We start from the raw sequence: 26,077 nt of genomic DNA, 5'->3' as shown, positions 1-26,077 counted from the left end.
TGTGTTGTACTATTCTCTGAATCAAAATCAGCCACAGGCTCTACTGCAGCATCATGCACAGGCACCAGCGGGTATAACAACTTCATTCCCTTTGTTTTCTCAAAATCTTTTACATGCATCGAACTTTCATAAGCATTTTGAACATAAGAGATAGGATAGGAAGTAGACCATATGGCCTACCAAGCCTGCTCCGCCATTCACTACGATCATGGCTGATCTTTGCCTTCAACTCCCCCTTTCCTGCCCACTCCCCTGAGATTTCCTGAGAGACCAAAATTCCGTCCATCTCAGCCTTAAATAAATTCAACGATGGAGCATCTACAACCTCCTGGGGCAGAGAACAGATGCTTGCATGTGAATGCATGTCACTTCTAGTAAACCTAAATGAGCCACATTACAAGCTCCAGGAAAAAGCAAAATACTGTGGATGCTGGAAATCTGAAATAAAAACAGAAAATGCTGGAAAAACCTCACAGGTCTGACAGCGCCTGTGGAGAGAGAAAAACAGAGTTAATGTTTCGACTCTGCTTCTCTCTCAAGAAAGGCAGTTCTCTCTCAAACCACCTTGCCCAGCACTGAGGTGCTAGTCACTCTAAACCAGCTCCGCTGGGTGGGACATGTTGTCCATACGCCTGACACCGGACTCCCGAAGCAATTTTTCTCTTCGGAGCTCGGGAGGCTCCCAGGAAGATACCGGAGACGCTTTAAGGATGTCCTCAGAGCATCCCCGAAGAGGTCAGACAGACCTGCCGACCTGTGGGGAGACACTGGCTTGTGGTTGACCTAAATGGAGAAGGCTGATTTGGGAAGGTGCTGAGCATAACGAGAGATTGCATTGGGAATGTGCAGAGGCAGAAGTCGAGGAGTTAGAGGGAGCGCAAAATTCGTCTACTCAACCCTTCAGGCACCACCTGCACGTGGCAGAATCTGGAGTTCGACTCATTGGTCTCAGCAGCCACCTGAGAACCCATCGAACTGGAGTGGAAGCAAATCATCCTCGATCCTGAGGGACTGCCTAAGAAGGAAGCCACCAGCTGAGCCACCGCTAGAAAAAGGGCAGTTGAAGCAGATTCAATAGTAACCTCACGGGGGAATCTGTCTCCCATCAACCCCATTCTGAGCGACCCACAAAATAAGAGTGAAGCACAACGAGAACAGCAAACTTCCTGTAGCAGATCCTGAAAAATTCTGCGGCGTATTGAATCTGCTTATTTGTTCTCGTTTCTACGAACGATATTCAACGATGGCTAGAACATTCTGGAAGTGCAACAGTGTTTTGCCCACACAATCTCTGTTAATGTGCAGGTCGACCAGTAAGTTCAGGGGTTTAAGAGATGAATTGTGAACCCCGAGACTTTACTGGTATTTTGTGTCATCTTTCCATTTACATTGATGAGACCGTACCTGGAGCAGTGTGTAATGTTTTGGCCTCCATACTTAAGGAAGACTTTATTAGCATTGGAAGCAGTTCAGAGCAGGTTCACTAGGCTGATTCCTGGGATGGGGAGGTTGTCTTATGAGGAGATTGAGCTGGCTGGGCCCATTTACTCACTGGAGTTTGGAAGAATGAGAGGTGATCTTATTGAAACATATAAGATCCTGAGGGGGCTGACAGGATAGATGCTGAAGGGATGTTTCTTCTTGGAGGGGAATCTAGAACTAGGGGCCACAGTTTAAAAATGAGGTGTCTCCCATTTAAGATGGGGAAGGGGGGAATTTCTTCTCTCAGGGGGTCATTAATCATTGGAATTCTCTTAAATAGAGAGCAGCGGAGTTGGATCATTGACTATATTCAAGGCGGAGTCAGATAGATTTTTGATTAACAAGGGAGTCAAGGGTTTAGGGGCGGCGGGAGGTGGGGGATGAGCAGGCAGGAAAGTGGAGTTAAGGCCACAATCAGATCAGCCATGATCTCAATGAATGACGCAGCAGGCCCGATGGGCTCAATGGCCTACTCCAGTTTCTTATGATCGGGTCGGTTAGCTGGACAGCTGGTTTGTGATGCAGAGTGACCCCAACAGTGTGAGTTCAATTCCTGTACTGGCTGAGATCATCCATGGAGGCCCCGCCTTCTCAACCTCACCCCCTCGCCTGAGGTATGGTGACCCTCAGGTTAAACTCACCACCCCAACTCATCTCTTTCTGAAGGGAGAGCAGCCAATGGTCCTCTGGGACTACAGTGACTTTCTTTTGATCTCATTTGGATTTGTGCACACATACAATCAATATACAAACACACACAATCACACACACACACATATGTGTACAAACAACAACAACTTGCATTTATAAAGCTCCTAAGGAGCCATCCATTTAAGACAGAGATGAGGAGAAATGTTTTCTCTCAGAGGGTAGTGAGTCTTTGGAACTCCTTTCCTCAAAAGGTGATGGAAAAAGAGTCTGAATATTCTTAAGGCAGAGTTAGATAGATTCTTGATAAATAAGGGGGTGAAAGGTTATTGAGGGTAAGCGGGTGGTACAATCAGATCAGCTATGATCTTTTGAATGTTGGAACGGGCTCAATGGGCCGAGTGGCCTACTCCTGCTCCTAATTCATGTGTTCATATGTCTTTAACATAGCAAACCATGCTGAGGCGTTTATCTGACAAAGAGACATCCAAACACTGAGAGGAGTCTTGAGGACATTCAACAGTGCCTGAGATGTCAGGAAAAAATGGGAGGAATTTGAACTTTTCAACTTTGAAAGGTTGTGTCTGAGGGATGATCTTGCAGCTAATTTGAAATAATAAGTGCTATTAGTGCACAGCCAGAGGGTCACTACTGAGAGAGTGCGGTACTGTCAAAGGGTCAATACCGAGGGAGTGCTGTACTGTCGGAGGGTCAGTACTGAGGGAGTGCTGTACTGTCGGAGGGTCAGTACTGAGGGAGTGCTGTACTGTCAGAGGATCAGTACTGAGGGAGTAGTGCACAGTCAGAGGGTCAGTACTGAGGGAGTGCTACACTGTCAGAGAGTCAGTACCGAGTTAGTGCTGCACTGATAGAGAGTCAGTACTGAGGGAGTGCTGCACTGTCAGAGGGTTAGTACCGAGGGAGTAGTGCACAGTCAAAGGGTCAGTACTGAGGGAGCGCTGCAGTGTCAGTGGGTCAGTACTGAGGAAGTGCTGCAGTGTCAGTGGGTCAGTACTGAGGGAGTGCTGCAGTGTCAGTAGGTCAGTACTGAGGGAGCGCTGCAGTGTCAGTGGGTCAGTACTGAGGAAGTGCTGCAGTGTCAGTGGGTCAGTACTGAGGGAGTGCTGCAGTGTCAGTGGGTCAGTACTGAGGAAGTGCTGCAGTGTCAGTGGGTCAGTACTGTGGGAGCGCTGCAGTGTCAGTGGGTCAGTACTGAGGGAGTGCTGCAGTGTCAGTGGGTCAGTACTGAGGGAGTGCTGCAGTGTCAGTGGGTCAGTACTGAGGGAGTGCTGCAGTGTCAGTGGGTCAGTACTGAGGGAGTGCTGCAGTGTCAGTGGGTCAGTACTGAGGGAGTGCGGCACTGTCAGACGTGGCTATCTATTGGGTGAGACATTAAGCTGAAGCCCCACCTGCCCTATCAGGTGGCTGTGAAAGATCTGGCATGGGTTAAAAAGAGAACACGGGCTTCTATCCTCTGGGCCCTGGCCAATATTTATCCCTCAGGAAACAACAACAAAACAGATGATCTGGTCGTTATCATATTGATGTTTGTGGGATCTTGCTGTGTGCAAACTGGCTGCTCATTCCCTAAATGCACCATGGACTACACTTCAAAAGTGTGTTATTGGCTGTGGAGCTCTTTGGAATGTTCTGAGGCCATGAAAGGTGCTATATAAATGCAAGACCCTCTCTCTCTCTTTGAAAAAATAATCGACATGTCATAGCTGTGGTTGGGAACAAAACTGTGGAACTGTTTGAGTGACAACTGGATATTGCAATGTGGGGGGCGGGGGGTGGAACGTGAATGAAAGTGGTGGGGGGGGGGGTGCGGTGAGGAATTTATGGTCATTCTGGATGACTGTTGTTTTAAGGTTAACATTGCACCAGGGGGGGAGTGGTGAAGGTTTGTTAATCCTGTGGGTGGAGTTCATGCAGACTGTATGTGAACGGCCGTGTGTACATCCTGGGGACAAAGGTCTGGCTCGATCGATCTGTTGATGGAGTGTGGAGACATGTCAGCCTGAAGTCAACAAGGCAAATTGGCCTAGGCAAGAGGCCAAAACAAATCCCCTGAACTGAAACAACAGAAATCTTCACCTTTGAGTCTTACAGTTAATAAAAACCATTTCCCCAATAAAAAAAAATCTAGCAGATATGGACTGATGAAAGTTCTCACTGTTAATTAACTATCAATGCTAAACTTCTTATCATCACTCTCAAATCTCCTCTTGACCTTGTCCCTGTCTCTGTCATCTCCTCCAGCCCTAAACCAAAATCTCTGCTCCCCTCTATTTCCGGCCTCTCGAACATCCCCGATTTTAATCACTCCACCATTGGTGGCCGTGCCTTCAGCTGCCTGTGCCCTAAATTCAGGAATTCCCTCTCTGACTCTCCAACCCCTTCAAACATCTCCTTAAAACCCACCTCTTTGACAAAGCAATTGGTCACCACATATCAGTCTCAGGTTTTATTTGCTATCTCTCCTGAGAAGTGTTTTGGGATGTTTTGCTGTGTGAAAGCTGATATTTAAATGTTGTTTGTTGTAGTGCAGCGGTGACAGTGTTGGGGAGAGTTAGTGCCTGTTATATGATCCAACAGAAACCTCTGTCAAAATTGGCCATCAGTCAAAAACAGCTTGTGATTGGAACAGGAATAAAATCTGAGCTCAAACAGTGACTCAGCACAAAGCCAAAGCCAAAGGTTAGTCAGCGGTTTCCTGTTGTTGGGACCTTGGTCTATTGTGACTCAGCAAATTTTGCTCAGCCACCATTGACTCAGCAGAGAAAGAACTAGATTGAACTGATGGTGCACCAAGGATTGAATCAGCAAAAAATGCCTGTGAAACAAGGGACTTCACTCAGTCCTTGTGTTCATGGCATAGTGAGTGTATGTTAGTGTGTATGTCTGTGTGTTTGTCTGTGTGTGTGTGTGTGTTTGTCTGTGTGTGTGTGCATGTCTGTGTGTGTTTGTCTATGTGTGTGTGTGTGTCTGTGTGTGTTTGTCTGTGTGTATGAATGTTTGTGTGTCTGTGTGAGTGTTTATGAGTGTATGTTTGTATGTTTGTATCAAGTCTGCTCTGGAATTGGTGATCCACCCTGACCAGACCTGCACTGTGCCGGGCAGGAAGATCTTTGACAGCCTCGCGCTGCTCAGGAATACGATTGCCTATGTACAGGACAGGGGTGTGGACACCTGCCTCATCAGCCTGTATCAGGAGAAGGCCTTTGACAGAATATCGCACACCTACATGGTGGATGTGCTCTCCAAAATGGGGTTTGGGGATGGAATCTGCAACTAGATCCAACTGCTCTACACTAACATCAGTAGTGCAGTCTCAATCAATGGGTGGGAATCAGATAGCTTTCCAATTAAATCTGGAGTCAGGCAGGGCTGTCCTCTCTCCCCTGTCCTGTTTGTGTGTTGCATAGAACCCTTTGCTGAGTCCATCAGGAAGGATCTGGGTATAAGATGATCCCAGGCAGTGGAGGTACTCAGGTCAAAGCCACACCATTTTCTGCTTGAATCCGCTGTCGTTGTGCAGACTGATTAAGACCTGCGACATGTTCTTTGGGAACCGGCCTGACTGATCTTTTGTCCCCTTCACTGTTAAGTCAGACTGACTGAAGGTGCTGGGGATATGGTTCAGGGAGGCTGGGGCTTGTGCCAAAAATTGGGAAGAGTGTATAGCCAAAGTGAGGGACAAACTGGGCATGTGGGAGTGACGCTCCCTCTCCATTGTGGGTAAGAACTTGGTCATCAGGTGTGAGGCACTCTTGGTGTTGCTGTATGTGGCGCAGGTCTGGCCCATACCCCGATCCTGCGCCGCAGTGGTCACCTGAGCCATCTTCTACTTTATCCGGAGGTCAAAGATGGATCACGTCCGCAGGGACAAAGCACTGGTTAGCGGGGGGAAGACATACCCAACCTCACCCTGACGGCCACCTTGTGTGCGCGTAGACCCTCAATACGCAAACACCAAGTGTCACTAAGTGCTGAGGTTCTACCTGTCCCCGGTGTTGGGCATGTTGCCGTGGAATTCTCCATGTAGTTGGACCGTGCCGTATCACCTGTCCCTCGTGGAAAAGTTTGGGCAGAAAAACACTTTTGACCACAAGTCCATCAGGCAGTGGTCGGCACGTAGCGTCCTGGAGGCCCTGAGGGAAAAGATAATTTGTCAAGGTTCATCCTGAGCAGTTCTGTGACACAGGACTCTGTGCTCTATGGGCTGTTCCCAGGGACACACACCGAGACAAACATCAACTGCAGCTGGAGGATCATCAACTCGGTGAAAGACGTGCTTTGGTCTGCCTGAAACTTGTTGGTCTTCCAGCGCAAAGAGTTGTCCCCGACCGAGTGTTGCGGACTGGCACATTCCAAAGTCCAGGACTACGTGCTGAGGGACGCACTAAAGCTTGGGGCAGCCGCCGCAAAGGCGCAATGGGGAAAGGTCGCTGTCTAAGACCTTTCTGCCACAGTGCACCGAGGGACTGGGAACTGTATAGATCTCCTCAGGATTTATGGCTCACATTGAATGTGTACAGGAAATATTACATGTATCACAATAGTATTGAAGCACATTAGAATGCAACATGTAAGGAAAGATATACTGGCATTGGAGTCAGTCCAGAGAAGGTTCGCTAAGTTGATCCCGGGTATGGAGGGATTTTCTTATGAGGAGAGGTTGAGTAAGCTGGGCCTGTACTCATTGGAATTTAGAAGAATGAGAGGTGACCTTATTGAAACATATAAGATTCTTAGGGGGCTTGACAGGGTAGATGCGGAGTGGTTGTTTCCCCTTGTGGGAGAGTCTAGGACCAGAGGGTATGATCTCAGAGTAAGGGGTCACCCATTTAAAACAGTGATGAGGAGGAATTTCTTCTCTCAGAAGGTAGTCAATCTGTGGAATTCTTTACCGCAGAGGGCTGTTAGAGGCTGGGTCATTAAGTATAGTCAAGGCTGAGATAGACAGATTTTTAATCAGTGAGAATCAAGGGTTATGGGGAAAAGGCAGGAAAGTGGAGTTGAGGATTATCAGATCAGCCATGATCTCATTGAATGGCGGAGCAGATTCAATGGGATGAATGGGCTATTTCTGCTTTTATGCTTTATGGTCTTAAGGTTCTATGTAGAAAATTTGAATATTATTGCATTTTCTGTAATGACCATTTTGAAATGTTTGTAATGTTCTTTTTATTGTGTTGAAGCACCTCAGAGTGCAACAAGATCTATGATGAAAATTTGAATATCATTGCAGTGCGAATGCCATTTTGAAATGTCTTGTAATGTTCTTTTATATATTTTATGAATAAAATGTATTTTTGCAAAAAAAGCTCTGTGTGTGTGGTGTGTGTATGTGTGTGTTGTGTGTGTGTGTTTGTCTGTGCGTGTGTGCCTGTGTGTGTATATGTGTGCATGTGTGTGTGCCTATGTGTGTGTGTGTCTGTGTGTGTGTGTGTGTTTGCATGTGTGTGTGCGTATGTGTGTGTGTGTTTGTCTGTGTGTGTGTGCCTGTGTGTGTGTATGTGTGCATGTGTGTGTGCCTATGTGTGTGTGTGTCTGTGTGTGTGCCTGTGTGTGTGTGTGTTTGCATGTGTGTGTGTATGTGTGTGTACCTACACCAAGCATGGACCCTCAGTACGTAAACACCAAGTGTCACTATGCTGAGGTTAAGACCATAAGACATAGGAGCAGAAATTAGGCCCTTCGGCCCATTGAGTCTGCTCCACCATTCAATCATGGCTGATAAGTTTCTCAACCCCATTCTCCCGCCTTCTCCCCGTAACCTTTGATCCTCTTACCAATCAAGAACCTATCTCGGTCTTATATACACTCAATGACCTGGCCTCCATAGCCTTCTGTGGCAATGAATTCCATAGATTCACCACTCTGGCTAAAGAAGTTTCCCCTCATCTCTGTTCTAAAAGGTCTTCCTTTTACTCTGAGGCTGTGCCCATGGGTCCTAGTCTCTCCTACTAATGGAAACATCTTCCCCACGTCCACTCTATCCAGGCCTTTCAGTATTCTGTAAGTTTCAATCAGATCCCCCCTCATCCTTCTAAACTTCATCGAGTATAGACCCAGAGTCCTCAAACGTTCCTCATATGTTAAGCCTTTCATTCCTGGGATCATTCTCGTGAACCTCCTCTGGACCCTCTCCGGGGCCAGCACATCCTTTCTGAGATATGGGGCCCAAAATTGCTCACAATATTCTAAATGTGGTCTGACCAGAGCCTTATAAAGCCTCAGCAGCACATCCCTGCTTTTATATTCTAGTCCTCTCGAAATAGATGCCAACATTGCATTTGCCTTCCTAACTACCGACTCAGCCTGCAAGTTAACCTTAAGAGAATCCTGGACCAGGACTCCCAAGTCCCTTTGCACTCCAGATTTCTGAATTCTCTCCCCATTTAGAAAATAGTCTATGCCTTTATTCTTCCTACCAAAGTGCATGACCTCACACTTCCCCACATTGTATTCCATCTGCCACTTCTTTGCCCATTCTCCTAACCTGTCCAAATCCTTCTGCAGACTCCCCGCCTCCTCAATACTACCTGTCCCTCCACCTATCTTTGTATCATCTGCAAACTTAGCCAGGATGCCCTCAGTTCCTTCATCTAGATCATTAATGTATAAGTGAAAAGTTGTGGTCCCAACACTGACCCCTGCGGAACTCCACTAGTCACCGGCCACCATCCTGAGAAGGACCCCCTTATCCCCACTCTCTGCCTCCTTCCAGACAGCCAGTCTTCTATCCATGCTAATACCTTGCCTCTAACATCATGGGCTCTTATCTTATTGAGCAGCCTCCTGTGCGGCACCTTGTCAAAGGCCTTCTGGAAGTCCAAGTAGCTAACATCCATTGGCTCTCCTTTGTCTAACCTACTCGTTACCTCCTCAAAGAATTCTAACAGATTTGTCAGGCATGACCTCCCCTTGATGAAACCATGCTCACTTTGCCCGATTTTACCATGCACTTCCAAGTATTCTGAAATCTCATCCTTAATAATGGACTCTGAAATCTTACCAACGACCGAGGTCAGGCTAATCGGCCTGTAATTTCCCGTTTTTTGCCTCACTCCCTTCTTAAACAGGGGGGTTACATTAGCGATTTCCCAGTCCTCTGGGACCCTCCCTGACTCCAGTGATTCCTGAAAGATCACCATTAATGCCTCCACTATCTCTTCAGCTATCTCCTTCAAAACTCTGGGGTGTAATCCAACTGGTCCAGGTGATTTATCCACCTTCAGACCTTTCAGTTTTCCTAGCACCTTCTCCTTGGTAATGGCCACCATACTCACCTCTGCCCCCCGACTCTCTTGAACTTTGGGGATGTTACTCGTGTCTTCCACCATGAAGACTGACGCAAAGTACCTATTCAGTTCTTCCGCCATTTCTTTGTTCCCCACTACTACTTCTCCAGCGTCATTTTCCAGCGGCCCAATGTCCACTTTTGCCTCTCTCTTACCCTTTATATATCTAAAAAAAAACTCTTGCAATCTTCTTTTATATTACTGGCTAGTTTACCCTCATATTTAATCTTCTCCCTCCTTATTTCTTTTTTAGTTGTCCTCTGTTGGTCTTTGTAGGCTTCCCAATCCCCTGGTTTCCCACTGCTCTTCGCCGCATTGTATGCTTTCTCTTTAGCTTTTATGCTGTCCCTGACTTCCCTTGTCAGCCATGGTTGCTTCGTCCTCCCTTTAGAATGCTTCTTCTTCCTAGGGATGAATTTTTGCTGTATCTCCCAAATTACTCCCAGAAACTCCTGCCATTGCTGTTCCACTGTCTTTCCTGCTAGGTTCATCTCCCAGTCAATTCTGGCCAGCTCCTCCCTCATGCCTCTGTAGTTGCCTTTATTCAACTGTAATACCGTTACATCTGATTCCAGCTTCTTTCTCTCAAATTGCAGGGTAAATTCTATCATATTATGGTCACTTCCTCCTAAGGGTTCCTTCACCTTAAGCTCCCTCATCAAATCTGCCTCATTATACATCAATAAATCTAGAATTGCCTGTTCCCTAGTGGGCTCCACCACAAGCTGCTCCAAAAAGCCATCTCGTAGACATTCCACAAATTCCTTTTCTTGGGATCCACTACCAACCTGATTTTCCCAGTCTACCTTCATATTGAAATCCCCCATGATCACTGTAACCTTGCCTTTCTTACACACCTTTTCTATCTCCTGGTGTATCTTGTGCCCCACATCCTGACTACCGATCAGAGGCCTGTACATAACTCCCATTATGGTTTTTTCACCTTTGCAGTTCCTCAACTCTACCCACACAGATTCTACATCATCTGACCCTACGTCATTTCTTGCTATCGATTTAATTTCATTTCTTACTAACAAAGCAACCCCACCCCCTCTGCCAGCCTGCCTATCTTTTCGATAGGATGTATATCCTTGGATATTTAGCTCCCAGTCCTGATCCCCTTGCAGCCATGTCTCCGTGATGCCCATCACATCATACCTGCCAATTTCAATCTGCGCCACAAGCTCATTTCCTTATTTCGTATACTGTGTGCATTCAGATACAACACCTTCAGTCCTGTATTTCCCGTCCCCCTTCTCATTGTCGTCCCTTTATCTGATGTGCTTGAAGTTAGATTCCTAGCCCTTTCCAAACACTCTGTCCTATTTTGTGTTCTGGGGACTTTAATAGCCTCTCCTGGGCTCTCCTTTCTTTTCAGTTTTTTCATAATTTTCCATGAAGTTGAATCCACCCCCCTACATGCTAACCTGCTGCTTTGTTTCCCATTAGTCATACTTCTTGGAGTTTTACCCTTCCCTCCCCCCACCACTTTCTAGTTTAAAGTCCTGTTGACCACCCTATTTACCCTTTTCGCTAGAACATTGATCCCAGATTGGTTCAGGTGGAGACCGTCCCAACGGTAAAGATCCCTCCTGTTCCAATACTGATGCCAGTGCCCTATGCAATGGAACCCCTCTTTCCCGCACCACTCCTTTAGCCACGTGTTTACTTCCCTTATTGTCGCATCCCTATGCCAATTTGCACTTGGCTCAGGTAGTAATCCGGAGATTATAACCCTTGAGGACCTGTTCTTTAATTTAGTTCCTAGTTCCTGATAATCCCCAAACAGGTCCTCTTTCCTAGACTTACCTATGTTATTTGTCCCAAAGTGGACCACAACAACTGGATCCTCCCCCTCCCTCTCCAATATCCTTTCAAGCCGGTCAGAGATGTCCCTCACCCTGGCACCGGGCAGGCAACATACCATGCGGGACTCTCGATCCTGCTTACAAAGGATGCTATCAATTCCCCTAATTATAGAATTCCCTACAACTACCACTTGTCTTTTTGCTCCCGCCTCTTGAATGGCCTCCTGTGCCACGGTGCCGTGGTCAGCTGGCTCATCCTCCCTACAGCCCTGTTCCTCATCCACACAGGGAGCAAGTACTTCGTACCTGTTGGACAAGGTCAAGAGCCGAGGCTCCTCTGTTCCTGAACACAGGATCCGTCTACCTGCCTCACTTGCAGTCACACCCTGATGATCCTGACCACTGACCGAACTTGAGGTACTTAATCTACCGGGTGTGACTGCCTCCTGAAAAAAGCGTCCGGGTAACTCTCCCCCTCCCGGATGTGCCGCTGCGTCCGGAGCTTGGACTCCAGCTCATCAATTCTGAGCCGGAGTTCCTCCAGCAACCAACACTTGCTGCAGATGTGGTCACTGTGGCTCGCAATGGGATCTGCCAGCTCCCACATCATACAGCTACTGCACATCACCTGCCCAGCCATCTCGACTTAGTTAATTAATTTATTCATTAGCTTTACAGTGTTTTTTTTTCCAAAGTTGGTGCAGATTTCCTACCAACCAATCAGGTCACAGCTTTCCTGTGATGTCACTTTTTCAATTTTGGCTTCAGTTACTCTGTGCCCCCAGGTCACTGCTCTGGTGCTCCTACCTCCAAGTCTGCTCCCTGGAGACAAGGCTGCGAATCCCCGAGGTAAGCTAGATTTATACTCACCGCTCCGGTGCTCCTCCCTCCGAGTCTGCTCCCTGGAGACAAGGCTGCGAATCCCCGAAGTAAGCTAGATTTATACTCACCGCTCCGGTGCTCCTCCCTCCGAGTCTGCTCCCAGGATTTACTCACCAATCAGCTGCTTTTTCTTTAAAATCCACTTTCAGAAGAGTGTCCCTCGCAGGTCTGGTGCACTCCTGAACGCATTGCCTCTTCCTCTCTCTTTTTTTCAGGTTCTACCTTTCTCTGGTGTTACAAAGGATGGGCTAGGACATGTTACCTCCGAATGCTCCAAAGAGTTGGACCACCTGTTCCTCGTAGAAAAGTTTCTGCAGAAAAACGCCTTTGACCGCAAATCCATCAGGAAATAGTCTCCATGTAACATCATCTAAGCCCTGTGGGAAAAGGAGATAGCAGATTGTGTCGGATGGCTCCCTGAGCAGACTGTCAAAGTCATTTGGCAGAATGCTTCATTGCCAGAACTTTCAAACAAGCACTAACACATCGCTTGGCTGGTGGAGAGAAAGGCCCTTCCCGTCAGATCCTTCCTATATACCCAGAGTCTCACCCCAACTGCATGTTGCCCTCGAGGTGGCTGTGGTGGGGAAGAAACCATTGCCTGTCTCCTTCTGGAATGTGCCTTTGCAAAGAAGGTCTTTTTGTCAAGATGCATCCCGAGCAGCTCTGCCGATGATGTTTCATCAGTTCTGATATGTTAACTCTGTTTCTCTCGCCACAGACACTCTCTGATCTGCTGAGTATTTCCAGAATTTTCTTTTTTTAGTTCAGATTCCCAGCATTTGCAAAATTCTGCTTTTGGATTGTATAGAGTGCAGATAAGATTATTCAGAATGGTCCCAGGGATGGGGAACTTCAGTTATGTAGATAGATTGGAGAAGTTGGGACTGTTTTTGTTGCAGAAGAGAGGGTTGAGGACAGATTTGATAGATGTATCCAAAATCATGAGGGGTCTGAACAGGATAGATTAGGGGAAACCGTACCAATTGGTGAAAGGATCGAGAACCAGGAGGCACGGAGTGAGTGGCTAGGATCTGGAATGCACTGCCTGAGAGTGTGGTGGAGGCAGGTTCAATCAAGGCCTTCAACTGGGTATTGGGTTATTATTTGAAAAGGAAAAACATTGCAGGAGGACGGGGAGAAGGCAGGAGAGTGGCACTAGGTGAATTGCTCCTTCAGAGGGCCAGCAGCACAAATATGACCGGGTGAGTGGCCTCCTACTGCGTTGCTATGATTTTCTTCAAAGAGCTGGCATGGGTACGATGGCCCGAATGGTCTGAGGCTCCTCCTGGCCCTGTATACAGCAGCCCGCCGCTAGGGGGGGCCCGGGGCGCCAGATTACTCTACCCCCGTCCGGCCTGGTGCGGCGCACAGCGGCGTCGCGGGGGCGGAGCCTAGGCGAAGGGGCGGGGCCCGGGACGAGTAGGGGAGGGGGCGGAGGTGAGGGCGAGGCCTGGGCGAAGTGGGGGCGCGGCCTGGGGCGAGGGGAGGGGCTGGGGGCGCGGCCTGGGGCGAGGGGAGGGGCTGGGGACGCGGCCTGGGGCGAGGGGAGGGGCTTGGGGCGGGGCCTGGGACGAGGGGGCGGGGGCCCGGGCGGAGTCCGGGACGAAGTGGGGGCGCGGCCTGGGGCGAGGGGGAGGGGCGGGGAGGGGGGAGGGCGTGGGGGTGGGGCCTGGACGAAGTGGGGGCGCGGCCTGGGGCGAGGGGAGGGGAGGGGCGAGGCAGGGGGCGTGGGGGCGGGGCCGCGGTGACGCGGTGACGCACCGTTCCCATGGGTGACGAAGGATAGAGGAGAGACTGGGAGAGGAGGGACGCTCAGGTGAGTCGGTTTGCGGCTGGCGGTGGTCGCTGCGGCCCCGGTCCGGTAAAGCTGTCCGTTTGGCTTCTTAGTCCTTGTATTCATACGGGCAACGCAGTGACTTTCCATCGGGGATTCAGGCCCCAGGTTATTAACGGCCTGGATTGGATCTCCCTCCTCCTCAGTTATCAGCCCTTCTCCCCCCGCTGTTTCATCTTCCATTCACTCTCCCCCCTCATTCCCAGTGATACTGGCACTTGCTGCGGGGTCTTGCTTCTCGGGCAGTGCCCATCTCCCATCATTATGTCCAGGCGGTGCCAATTTTTATGCATGAGCCTCGATGGGGGGGGGTGTGTGGGCATCAGGACATAATCTATAGCTCAGTGTGGGAGCCCACCACCCTTGCACCGGCTCCTCAACAGCATTAACTACTTACATTTATATAGCACCCTTTAACACAGCAACATGTCCCAAGGGACTTCACAGGGGCTTTATCAGACAAAATGCGATACTGAGCCATGTAAGGAGATATTAAGGCAAATGGCCAAAGAGATGCTAAGGAGGTGCCTTAAAGGAGGAAAGGTTTAAAAGAAGGCAATCCACCCAGAGTTTAGGACCCAGGCAGCTAAAAGCACAGCTGCCAGTAGTGGAGGGACAAAATCAGGGGTGTGCAAGAGGCCAGAATTTGATGAGAGCTGGGATCTCTAGAGGGTTGTAGAACTGGAGGAAGTTGCACAGATAATCGGGCCAGATAAAGGCAGGGAGAGCAGAGTGCAGGGCATAGGCATCAAGGAAACTCAAGAGAAAATCAAATCTTCAAATGATAATTGAGTCTACAACTGTGTGTACACGGGCGTCTCAAAGCTGGAGTACCATCTGGTTGAGTTTCCCTGATGTGCTCCTCGCTCCTGTGCAGCGTTCCCTCAGTACTGCCTGTCAGACTGTGCAGCGTTCCCTCAGTACAGCTTGTCAGACTGTGCAGCGTTCCCTCAGTACTGCCTGTCAGACTGTGCAGCGTTCCCTCAGTACTGCCTGTCAGACTGTGCAGCATTCCCTCAGTACTGCCTGTCAGACTGTGCAGCGTTCCCTCAGTACTGCCTGTCAGACTGCAGCGTTCCCTCAGTACAGCCTGTCAGACTGTGCAGCGTTCCCTCAGTACAGCCTGTCAGACTGTGCAGCGTTCCCTCAGTACTGCCTGTCAGACTGTGCAGCGTTCCCTCAGTACTGCCTGTCAGACTGTGCAGCGTTCCCTCAGTACTGCCTGTCAGACTGTGCAGCGTCCCCTCAGTACTGCCTGTCAGACTGTGCAGCGTTCCCTCAGTACTGCCTGTCAGACTGTGCAGTGTTCCCTCAGTACTGCCTGTCAGACTGTGCAGCGTTCCCTCAGTACTGCCTGTCAGACAGTGCAGCACTTCTTCAGTACTGTCCTGGCAATTGGGCAGTGTTACCTCAGTACTGCCCCTCTAAATGTGCAGACTCCCTCAGTACTCTCCCCCTGCCTGTGCAGCAATCCCTTGGTACTGCACCCCTGACAGTACAGTGCTCCCTCTGAACAGCCTTTCTCAGTGTGGCACTACCACTGAATTTCCCATCTGTAGGTGCAGCACTCCCTCTTGATTGTCTGTCTGACAATGCAGCACTCCCTCTGAACTACCCCTCTGACAGGGTGGCACTCCCTCTGAACTGCCCCTCCAAAAATGCAGCACTCCCTCTGAACTACCCCTCCAACAATGCAGCACTTCCTCTGAACTACCCCTCTGACAGAGCGGCAATGGCATAGTGGTATTGTCGATGGGCTAGTAATCCAGAGACCCAGGATAATGCTCTGGGAACCTGGGTTCGAATTCCGCCATGGCAGATGGTGGAATTTGACAGAAATCTGGAATTAACGGTGCTCCCTCTGAACTGCCCCTCCGACAGTGCGGCGCTCCCTCTAAACTGCCCCTCCGACAGAGCGGCACTCCTCTGAACGGCCCCACCGACAGAGCTGTGCTCCCTCTAAACTGCCCCTCCAACAGAGCGGCGCTCCCTCTGAACTGCCCCTCCGACAGAGCGGCACTCCCTCTAAACTGCCCCTCCGACAGAGCGGCGCTCCCTTTAAACTGCCCCTCTGACAGAGCGGCACTCCTCTGAACGGCCCCACCGACAGAGCTGTGCTCCCTCTAAACTGCCCCTCCGACAGAGTGGCTCTTCCTCCAAACTACCCCATCTTACAGAGCGGCGCTTCCTCTGAACTTCCCCTCTGACAGAGCTGGGCTCCCTCTGAACTGCCCTTCTGAAAGTGGGGCGCTCCCTCTGAACTGCCCCTCCGACAGTGCGGCGCTCCCTCTGAACTGCCCCTCCGACAGTGCGGCGCTCCCTCTGAACTGCCCCTCCGACAGTGCGGCGCTCCCTCTGAACTGCCCCTCCGACAGAGCGGCACTCCCTCTGAACTGCCCCTCCGACAGAGCGGCACTCCCTCTGAACTGCCCCTCCGACAGAGCGGCGCTCCCTCTGAACTGCCCCTCCGACAGTGCGGCGCTCCCTCTGAACTGCCCCTCCGACAGTGCGGCGCTCCCTCTGAACTGCCCCTCCGACAGTGCGGCGCTCCCTCTGAACTGCCCCTCCGACAGAGCGGCGCTCCCTCTGAACGGCCCCTCCGACAGTGTGGTGCTCACTCTGAACTGCCCCTCCGACAGTGCGGCGCTCCCTCTGAACGGCCCCTCCGACAGTGCGGCGCTCCCTCTGAACTGGGAGTACCACCATATTGCTTCAAAGTGAATATCTGCATTTCTTTATTTGGCTAGGGACCGATGCTCGAGGAGCAACATGCCAAAATCATGTATGAGTTGTACCTTCGTCACGCTTGTGGCAAGTATCACCTTTGCCTCTGCCCACGCAGCTGTGCCAGCAGACTATCTCCACCTTGACTACTGTGTAATCGGAGCAGGTCCAGGTGGCCTGCAGACTGCCTACTTTCTGCAGCAGTCCCAAAGACACTACCTGGTTTTTGAGCGCAGCAACCTCTCCGGGAGCTTCTTTGTACGTTACCCCCGCCACCGAAAGCTCATTAGTATTAACAAGCGATACACTGGGAAGCAGAACAAAGAGTTTAACCTCCGTCATGACTGGAACTCGCTTATCAGCCATGATGAAAACCTGCTCTTCAAACACTATGCCAAAGATTTTTTTCCTCACGCTGACACCATGGTGCACTACTTGAACAACTTTACAAACAAATTTGATCTGAAGGTTCGGTACAACACTGAGATAACGTGGATCGAAGCCGAGAAGGACCCCAGGGCCTGGAATGGGCACTACTTCTTCCTGACTGATCAGAATGACAGTCATTACAGATGCAGGTACGGTCATATAGCCTTACCCCTGCCGGCGTTAGTGTGTGCTGGTAGCAGTGGGTTTCAGGAAGGCTGTGAAGGCATTGGAGAGGATGTAGAAAAGCTTGACCAGAATGGTTCCAAGGATGGGAGGTTTCAGCTACAGGGGAAGGTAAGAGAAGCTGGGGCTGTTCTCCTTAGAGAAGAGAAGGTTCGAAATTATGAGGGGTCTAGTTAGAGCAGAAAGGGAGAAACCGTTCCCATTGGCAGAAGGATCAAAAACCAGACGGCACAGATTTATGGTGAATGGCAAAAGAACCAAAGGGGATGCAAGGAAAAGTTGCTTTATCGCAGCGCGTGTTTAGGATCTAGAATGCACTGCCCGTGAGTGTGGCAGAGACAGTCTCAATTGCGGCTTTCAAAAGGGAATTAGATAATTAACTTGAAGAGAAAAGATGTGCAGGGCTACGGGGGAAAGGTGTGGGAGTGTGACTAGCTGAGCTTCTTTTGCAGAGAGATAGCATGGACATGACGAGCCGAATGGCCTCCTGTGTCATGACCATCTTGTGTGACTATCCTCCTCTCACTGCACTGTACTGGTGAAATGATCATGCTTTTATTGGGAGAATAGTTTCTGTTTAGGAACAGGAGGGAGCCGTTTGGCTGTTCGAGGCAGTTCGGCTGCAATACGTAGCTGATCTGTATCCTAACACGATCCACCTGCCTTGGCTCCATACCCCTTAATCTCCTTGGCTAGCAAAAGTCTGTCGATTGCAGATGTAAAATTATTCATTGAGTTATTGCTTTTTCTAGGAGTGTACTCCACATTTCCACCATCCTTTGCATGAAAAAGTGGTTCTGATGTTTGTTCCTGAATGGTCTAACGCTAATTTTAAAGTTAGTCCCCCATCCCCTAGACTCCCCAGTCAGCAGAAGGAGTTTCTCTTTTTCTACACTGTTGATTCCTTTCAAGACCTTAAAAAACTGTATGAAATCACCACAAACTGCAACTTGATAATGACCAATCTATCTGTTTTATTGATGTTGCTAGAGGGATAAATATTGGCCAGGGCATTGGGAAGAACTCCCCTGCACTTCGAATAGTGAGATGGGATCTTTTACCTGGGGGCCTCCATTTAATGTCTCATCTAAAAGACAGCACTCCCTCAGGATTACACTGGGCTGTCAGCCTGGATTATGTAATCACTTTCTTGGAGTGGATCTTGAATCCACAACCTCTGACTCAAAGGAGTTCTTTTTAAATATATATAAAAGCAAAAAACTGCGGATGCTGGAAATCCAAAACAAAAACAGAAACAGAAATACCTGGAAAAACTCAGCAGGTCTGGCAGCATCGGCGGAGAAGAGCACAGTTAACGTTTCGAACTGTTGAAGGGTCATGAGGACTCGAAATGTCAACTGTGCTCTTCTCCGCCGATGCTGCCAGACCTGCTGAGTTTGTCCAGGTATTTCTGTTTCTGTTTTTGTTTTTGAGTTCTTTTTAAAGCCCTCAAACTTGCATCCCTCACCAATTTAAAATGAGTCACTGCTGCTCAGTGAGCGATCACTGAGTGCTATCCGATGAGGCATGGCTGATTCCTTTTACATTGCTAAAGGACTGCACAGTTTTGAGGTCCTGCAAAAAAAATGCCTTTAGAGTCAAACGGGTGAGGCTTAATTTCAGCCTAACGAGGTCAGAGGATGAGGAAGGAGCTTGGATCTGCAGTTTTGAACAAGAGGGCAGAGTTCTGGGAAGCACTGACCAGATTTAATACGATCAAGTTTGCATCAAAGAAGCTGAGAGATGAGAGAGAGAGAGATCAACAATCAGATGAGGTTTCTCATGTACCTAGTCTAGGATTGTGAGCAAGTCCAGGTAAAAGTTAAATCCTTTCATTTTCATTGCAGGCTGTTGAATCAAAACAGGCCCAAGTTTCCCACAAATTGAATAGTACTGAGTGTAAAAAAAAAAAACCAGCTTTCACAGCTGTGCTTCGTGCTACCAGCCCATAACGTGCAGGCCTTGAGCAGTAATGTTTGTCACCCTGACCTCATTGGGTACTTTGGGTGCTGCCGAAGGCTGCGAGACACTGGGTGCAGTATTAAAGAGGCTTGTCGAGTTATGGGGATTCGGCAGGTGAGGGTGCACAGCCCTTTTGTGTTTAATGGTAAGCTGACAGTTTTCATTCCCCTCTCTCCTTTCAGTGTCCTGTTAGTTGCGACCGGAATGTGGGTGCCCAACATGCCGGATTTTCCAGGCTCCGAATACGCCGAGGGCTACGAGAGCATTTCTGTGGACCCGGCCCACTTTGCTGGGCAGGCAGTCCTCATCCTGGGCCGGGGCAACGCGGCGTTTGAGACGGCAGACAACATCCTCGGAATGACTAACTTTATCCACATGCTGAGCCGGTCCCGAGTGCGGCTTGCCTGGGCCACTCACTACGTTGGAGATGTTCGGTAAGTCGACTGTAGTATTTAACCAAGCCACTTGTGTTGGCTTCCACAGTGCAAGGTGACCAGATTGAGACCTCTAAGAATCCCTTTCAGATTTCAATTTTCATCAGCAGGGGCTTCATCATTAACAGTACGATTGTGACCAGCATCTTTAGCAAAAAGATAGATGACTGCAGGGATTGTCTCTATAATCTCCTCCAGCCCTTACAGCTAGTGTTTCCTCTAACTTGTGTTTGGCTATACTTGCTTATTGCATGGCACAACCCCTTAAAGGTTGCCATGTGACTGCATTTGTGTGCATCTTAAAGGGAACAGTAGTTGTGCGTGTCCTGATTGTTCCCGGTGTGACGTGTCCCAAATTGCTGTGCAGCTGCACACTTGTGCAACTTAATGTGAACATTACGTTCAGTCCTACGAGATCTCTGTGTTCTTCCAATTCTGGTGTCTTGCCCATCCCTGATTTTCATCACTACCATTGGTGGTTCTGCCTTCAGTTGTCCAGCCCTCAGCGTTGGAATTGTCTCCTTAAACTTCATCTGTCTCCGTTAAGACTTTTAAAAGCCGAACTCTTTGACCAAGCTTTTGGCTACCACTCCTGCTATAAGGCTCTGTACCAAATGTTGTTTGATCATACCTGTGAGAACTTTTACCAACTCAAAGGTGCTACATGCAAATTGTTGCTGAAAGTGGCCCATGGACAGGACAAGTCAGCCAGGATTTCCACTCCTGATCACCATCGGTGATTGCTCCTGGTGTGCTTTAAGATTGTGAAGGGGTTTCAGAGGGTAAACGTGGAGAAGATATTTCCACTTGCAAGGAGACAAAAACTAGAGCCGATAAATACAAGGTGGACACTAATCAATCCGATAGGGAATTCAAGAGAAACTTCTTTACCCAGTGAGAGGTGAGAATGTGAAACTTGCTGCCACAGGGAGTAGTTGAGTTGATAATGTTTAAGGAGAATCTAGATAAATACTTGAGGGAGAAAGGAATAGAAGATTATGTTGATAAGGTTGGATGAAGAGAGGTGGGTTGAGGATTATTTGTCCCGGCATTCACTGCCTTTTTGGGGGAGGAAGTTCCAGATCTCCACTGCCCTTTATGTGAACAACTGCTTCCTGACTTCACTCCGGAATGGCTGAGCTCAAATTCTAAGATAAAGCTACATAGAAAATACGAGCAGGAGTAAGTCATTTGGCCCTTCGAGCCTGCTCCACCATTCAATATGATCATGGCTGATCCCCTATCTCAACACCATACTCCTGCTCTCTCTCCATACCCCTTGACACCTTTAGAGTCTAGAAATATACCTATTTCCTTATTAAATATATTCAGTGATTTGGCCTCCACAGCCTTCTGTGGTAGAGAATTCCACAGGTTCACCACTCTCTGAGTGAAGAAGTTTCTCTTGATTTCAGTCCTAATTGGCCTACCCTGTATCCAGAGACTGTGACCCCTTGTTCTAGACCCCCCCCAGCCAGAGGAAACCTCATCTCTGCATACGGTCTGTCCAGCCCTGTCAAAATTTTATATGTTTCAATGAGATCCCCTCTCGTTCTTCTAAACTCCAGTGAATACAGGCCTAGTCAAGCCAACCTCTCATCATATGACAGTCCTGCCATCCGAGGAATCAGTCTGATGAACCTTCGCTGTATCCCTCAATGGCTTTCTTAGGTAAGGAGACCAAAACTGCACACAGTACTCCAGTTGTGGTCTCACCAAGGCCCTGTACAGCTGCAGTAAGTCACCCTTGCTCCTGTACTCAAGCTCTCTCAAAATGAAGGCCAACATACCATTTGCCTTCTTAACTGCTTGCTGCACCTGCATGCTTGCTTTCCGCGATTGGTGTACAAGGACACCCAGATCCCTTTGTACATCAACATTTCCCAATCTATCACCATTTAAATAATCCTCTGCCATTCTGTTTTTTCTACCAAAGTGGATAACTTCACACTTATCCACATTTTACTGCATCGGCCACATATTTGCTCACTCAGTCAACTTGCCTAAATCACCTTGAAGCCTCTTAATGTCCTCCTTACCACTCTCATTCCCACCAAGTTTCGTGTCGTTAGCAAACTTGGAAGCATTACATTTGGTTCCCTCATCTAAATCATTGATATATATTGTGAATAGCTGGGGCCCAAGCATTGATCCCTGCGGTACCCTACTAGTCACTGCCTGCCACTCTGAAAAAGACCCATTTATTCTTACTCTGTTTCCTGTCTGCTAACCAATTTTCAATCCGTGCCAATATATTACCCCCAATCCCAGGTGCTTTAATCTTGCACACTAATCTCTTATGTGGGACTTTATCAAAAGCTTTCTGAAAATCCAAATACACCACATCCACTGGTTCTCCCTTATCTATACTAGTTACGTCCTCAAAAAACTCTAGCAGGTTTGTCAAACATGATTTCCCTTTGATAAATCCATGTTGACTTTGTCTAATCCCGTTGGTATTTTCTAAGTCTCCTGTTATCATATCCTTTATAATAGACTCTAGCATTTTCCCTACTACTGATTGTCTGATTGTGTCCCCCATGTTATGGATTCTCCCACCAGAGAAAAATAGTATCTACCTTATTGAATCCTTTTAACATTTTAAACACCTTGATTAAATCACCCCTCAACCTGCAAAACTCAAAGGAATACAAGTCAAGTGCTTATGCAATAACTGTATGTAAAGACGGACATCTGTGTTTTAGTTCAAAGAGGATTTTTCCCCAGTGGCTCATTATTTCTTAAGCACACGAGTATGTTTACAAGTAAAACACTTATACACACAAACCCCCTCTGATCATAGAGGAATAGTACAGGTGATAACTGGTTCTGTTTCACACGTCTTGGTGAAATTGTCTGCCTGTTCTGACCAGTCCCTGCTGGCCCTTGGTGATAACTCTTTGCATCCCTTGCCCTGACTCCTTGGATTTCTGGAGGCCGGTAGGTTTGGAAGTTGCTTGAGTGGCTAACCACACTAAGCGCTGATTGGTCAAGGGGACGTGTTGCTTTCAGTACCTCATATTTCTGTTCACTCTTGTGCTCCTCAGGGCTGTGAATAACGCCATGCTGGACACCTACCAGCTGAAGTCACTGGACGGCTTGCTGGAAGGAGACCTGGACAACATTGCCATCGTCCAAGACAAAAAGGGAAAGCTGCACCTAAGACTGAGATACCACTTTGACAAGAGCAAAGCCTCCCAGGATGTGTCATCCAACAGCAACAATCAACGCCTCATGTACGAGGAAGAGGCTGATAACTTTTCGGTGCGTCAGCCTTACGACCGTGTCATCCGTTGCTTGGGGTGGAAGTTCGACTTTTCTATTTTTAACAAGTAAGCAGAGTCACACTGCTCTTTGAACTCCCAAACAGTGCCATGTGGCTGCTTTAGAGCTCCCCCCCTCGTTTTTGCCTATCATTTGTGAAATGTTCCGTATATTATAGTGAAAAAGATGGTTTTCCTTTCTAAAATCCATCATCTCAACCCTTCTGTCCAGCAGTATTGCTCCACTTTATTTCAGAGCTATCCTGGTCCTCTGTTCCGTTTCATCCTTGAGCTTGTCTGATGCTTTAACAGTAAAGAAAATATTTTTTCCTTGCAAGGACTGCAACCTTATCCCATCTTTCTTTTTACTTTATTTTAAGCTCCCATCTCTCCATCCAATCTTGCACCTTGGTGTATTTTTGCTATCGCGCCCCCCCCCCCCCCCCCCCCACCCCCCCCCCCCACCCCCACCACCCCCAGATGATGCATTCTCAGCATTGTTCCACTCGCCAATCTCAAGCTCGACATGTTGCTAAACTCTTCTCTCAACATTTTCCCTATATATATCCCAGCACCACCCTTTGCATGAGCCACTCACACACGTTCATACACACTCACACTGACACACAATCCCCCTCAACACCTGACCCTCCTGCCTTCTTTCTCCTCGATTGACCTCATTTGATGATCAATCGATCGATGCCAATGTGACAATTGGCTGTCACTCCCTTCACTCTAATTTATCTGCCCTTGAATTTACAATGCTCCATTCTGTGGGGTCCACTCTCAGATGTCATGTTGTATGGCAGCAGGATCTCCTCTAACCGACCAAAGTTCTTGGCAACACCCCCTGGCTCCTAGACTACAATCCCACGATTTAACACCAGGGCATCATTGGAATCATACCTAGAACAAAGGAAGATGGTTGTGGTAGTTGGAGTCTAATCATTTCAGTCCCAGAATATTGTTGCAGGCATTCCTCAGGGCAGTAATCTGGGCCCAGCCATCTTCAGCTGCTTCATCAATGATTTCTCCATCATAAGGTTAGAAGTGGGAATGTTTGCTGATGATACGCAGTGTTCAGTACCATTCACAACTCCTCAGATACTGAAGCAGGCCATGCATGGATGCAGTAAGACCTGGACAACATTCAGGCTAGAGCTGATAAGTGGCAAGTAATAATCGTGTCACAAGAGTGCCAGGCATGCCCATCTCTCCTTGAAGTTAAATGGCATTACCATCGCTGAATCCTCTGCCATCAACATCCTGGGGGTTAAATTCTGTAGCTGCAAGTTTAGGTCAAAAGCCAGGAATTCTGCAGCGAGTAACTCACCTGATTGTCCAGGCATCTGTCCTGACCAGCATTTACAAGACACAAGTCAGGAGTGTGATGTAGCACTCTCCAATTGCCTGGACAAGTGCTGCTCCAACAACATTCAAGAAGCTCGACACTATCCAGGACAAAGCAACCCGCTTGATCAGCACCTCATCCACTAATTTAAACATTCATTCCTCCACCAACAGCGCACAGTGGTAGTAGCATGTACCATATACAAGATACGCTGTAGCAACTTGCCAAGGCTCCTTCGTCAGCACCTTTCAAACCTGCAACCTCTACCATCCAGAAGGACAAATACGTGGAAACACCACCTCCAAGGCACCCACCATCCTGACTTAGAGCTATATCACCATTTCTTCACTGTCGCTGGATCAAAATCCTGGAACCCCCCTCTCTAACAGAGCTGTGGGTAAACCTACACCCACGTGGACTGCAGCGGTTCAAGAGGGCACCCACCACTGCTTTCTCAAGGGCAGCAAATGCTGGCCTTGCTAGAGACGCTCGCATCCCATGAATGAATAATAATAAAAAAAAATCCCAGATGTTACTGACCTTAGCTCCTCTGGAGAACTTCCCATTGAGCCTCCAACCTCATGCATTCCCAGCCCTGTTCAGGCTATTTCCACCTGGAGAGCCTGTTTTACTTTGAATGCTTTTCATGTTCCCCTTTCTACATGTGATGTCTTGTGAGCTCATCCACTTTGGGCATAAGAAGGATAGATCAGAGAGTTTTCTAACTGTGAAAAGCTAGAAAGGGTCCATGTATATAGATCATCAGCATCTGATCAAGAGATACAAAAAAAAAATCCAGGAGGCTCTCAGAATGAGGACTGAGTATAGAAGTCATGCTCCAGCTAAGCAAAGTCCTGGTTAGACAATGCCTGGGGCACTGTGAGTGGTCCTGGGTACTACACCATCAAAAGGCTTTGGAACAGGGTGCAGCATAGATTTACCAGATTGATACTTGGATACTGGAATTAAATTACGAGGAGAGATTACACAAACTATGGTTGCATCCCCTAGAATTTAGAAGGTTAAAGGGTGACTTAATGATGATTTTCATGACATTAAGGGGAACTCATAGGGTTGCTAGAAACTATTTCTGCCGGTTGGGGTATCTAGGACTAGGGGACATAGTTTAAAAATTAGAGCTAGGCCTTTCAGGATGAAAGGAGTGAAACATTTACACACACAAAGGATGGCAGAGGTTTGGAACTGTTCCTCAAAAGGCAATTGATGCTAAATTAATTCTTTTAAATCTGGGATTGATAGATTTCAGTTTACCAAGGGTAATAAGGAATGTGGCGCAATAGCGAGTAAATGGAATTAGGTTGCAGATCAGCCATGATCTCATTGAATGGCAGAACAAGCTCGAGGGGCTGAATGGCCACTTCCTGTTCTTCTGTTCCCCCACCCCTTTAGCTATTCATACACAGTATGTGCCTCATACATACCTTATTTCTTTTCTGATATGTTTTTCCCTCTTCCCTTCCCCTTGATTTGTTCCTTTTAACATGCGGTTCATCTGTAATGTTCTCCAGTTTGTAGCATTTTCTCATTCTGTTTCAGGTATATTTATCATTTGTTTCCTAGTGAGCCAGTACTAGAATTGCTCTTAGTTCCAGTGTGAAAATGAGTTATTGGGATCAGGAAGGCGCAAGGTTCAATCAGCCTGTGCTGAGTAAGCTGATCAACTCCTGGAGATGCTAGCATTGACCTGGGGTGGGAGGGGGAGCAGGCGGAATCAGCCAGGCCCCCTCATCCTGGTCACGCTTC

At 48.2% G+C, this 26,077-nt stretch overlaps 2 protein-coding genes across 2 annotated transcripts in view; one reads left to right on the top strand and one right to left on the bottom strand.

Moving 5' to 3' along the window:
* The window catches only part of LOC144669599 (alpha-N-acetylgalactosaminidase-like), a 376,191-nt gene that overhangs the window by 168,233 nt on the left and 181,881 nt on the right, over positions 1 to 26,077 (bottom strand). The gene's annotated exons all lie outside the window — the stretch shown is intronic.
* Positions 13,872 to 26,077, top strand: part of foxred2 (FAD-dependent oxidoreductase domain containing 2) — a 32,382-nt gene continuing 20,176 nt past the window's right edge. Inside the window, exons 1-4 of the mRNA XM_078532082.1 lie at positions 13,872 to 13,949; positions 16,715 to 17,269; positions 19,448 to 19,699; positions 22,747 to 23,031. Coding sequence (XP_078388208.1) covers positions 16,737 to 17,269; positions 19,448 to 19,699; positions 22,747 to 23,031 — 1,070 coding nt within the window. The 5' untranslated portion in view covers positions 13,872 to 13,949; positions 16,715 to 16,736. The remainder of the gene's footprint in view (positions 13,950 to 16,714; positions 17,270 to 19,447; positions 19,700 to 22,746; positions 23,032 to 26,077) is intronic.

This window comes from Cetorhinus maximus, chromosome 29, assembly GCF_964194155.1.
Source record: "Cetorhinus maximus chromosome 29, sCetMax3.hap1.1, whole genome shotgun sequence".
NCBI lineage: Eukaryota > Metazoa > Chordata > Chondrichthyes > Lamniformes > Cetorhinidae > Cetorhinus > Cetorhinus maximus.
Note: the sequence above shows the minus strand (reverse complement) of the source record. Positions and strands in the feature narration are given on the sequence as shown.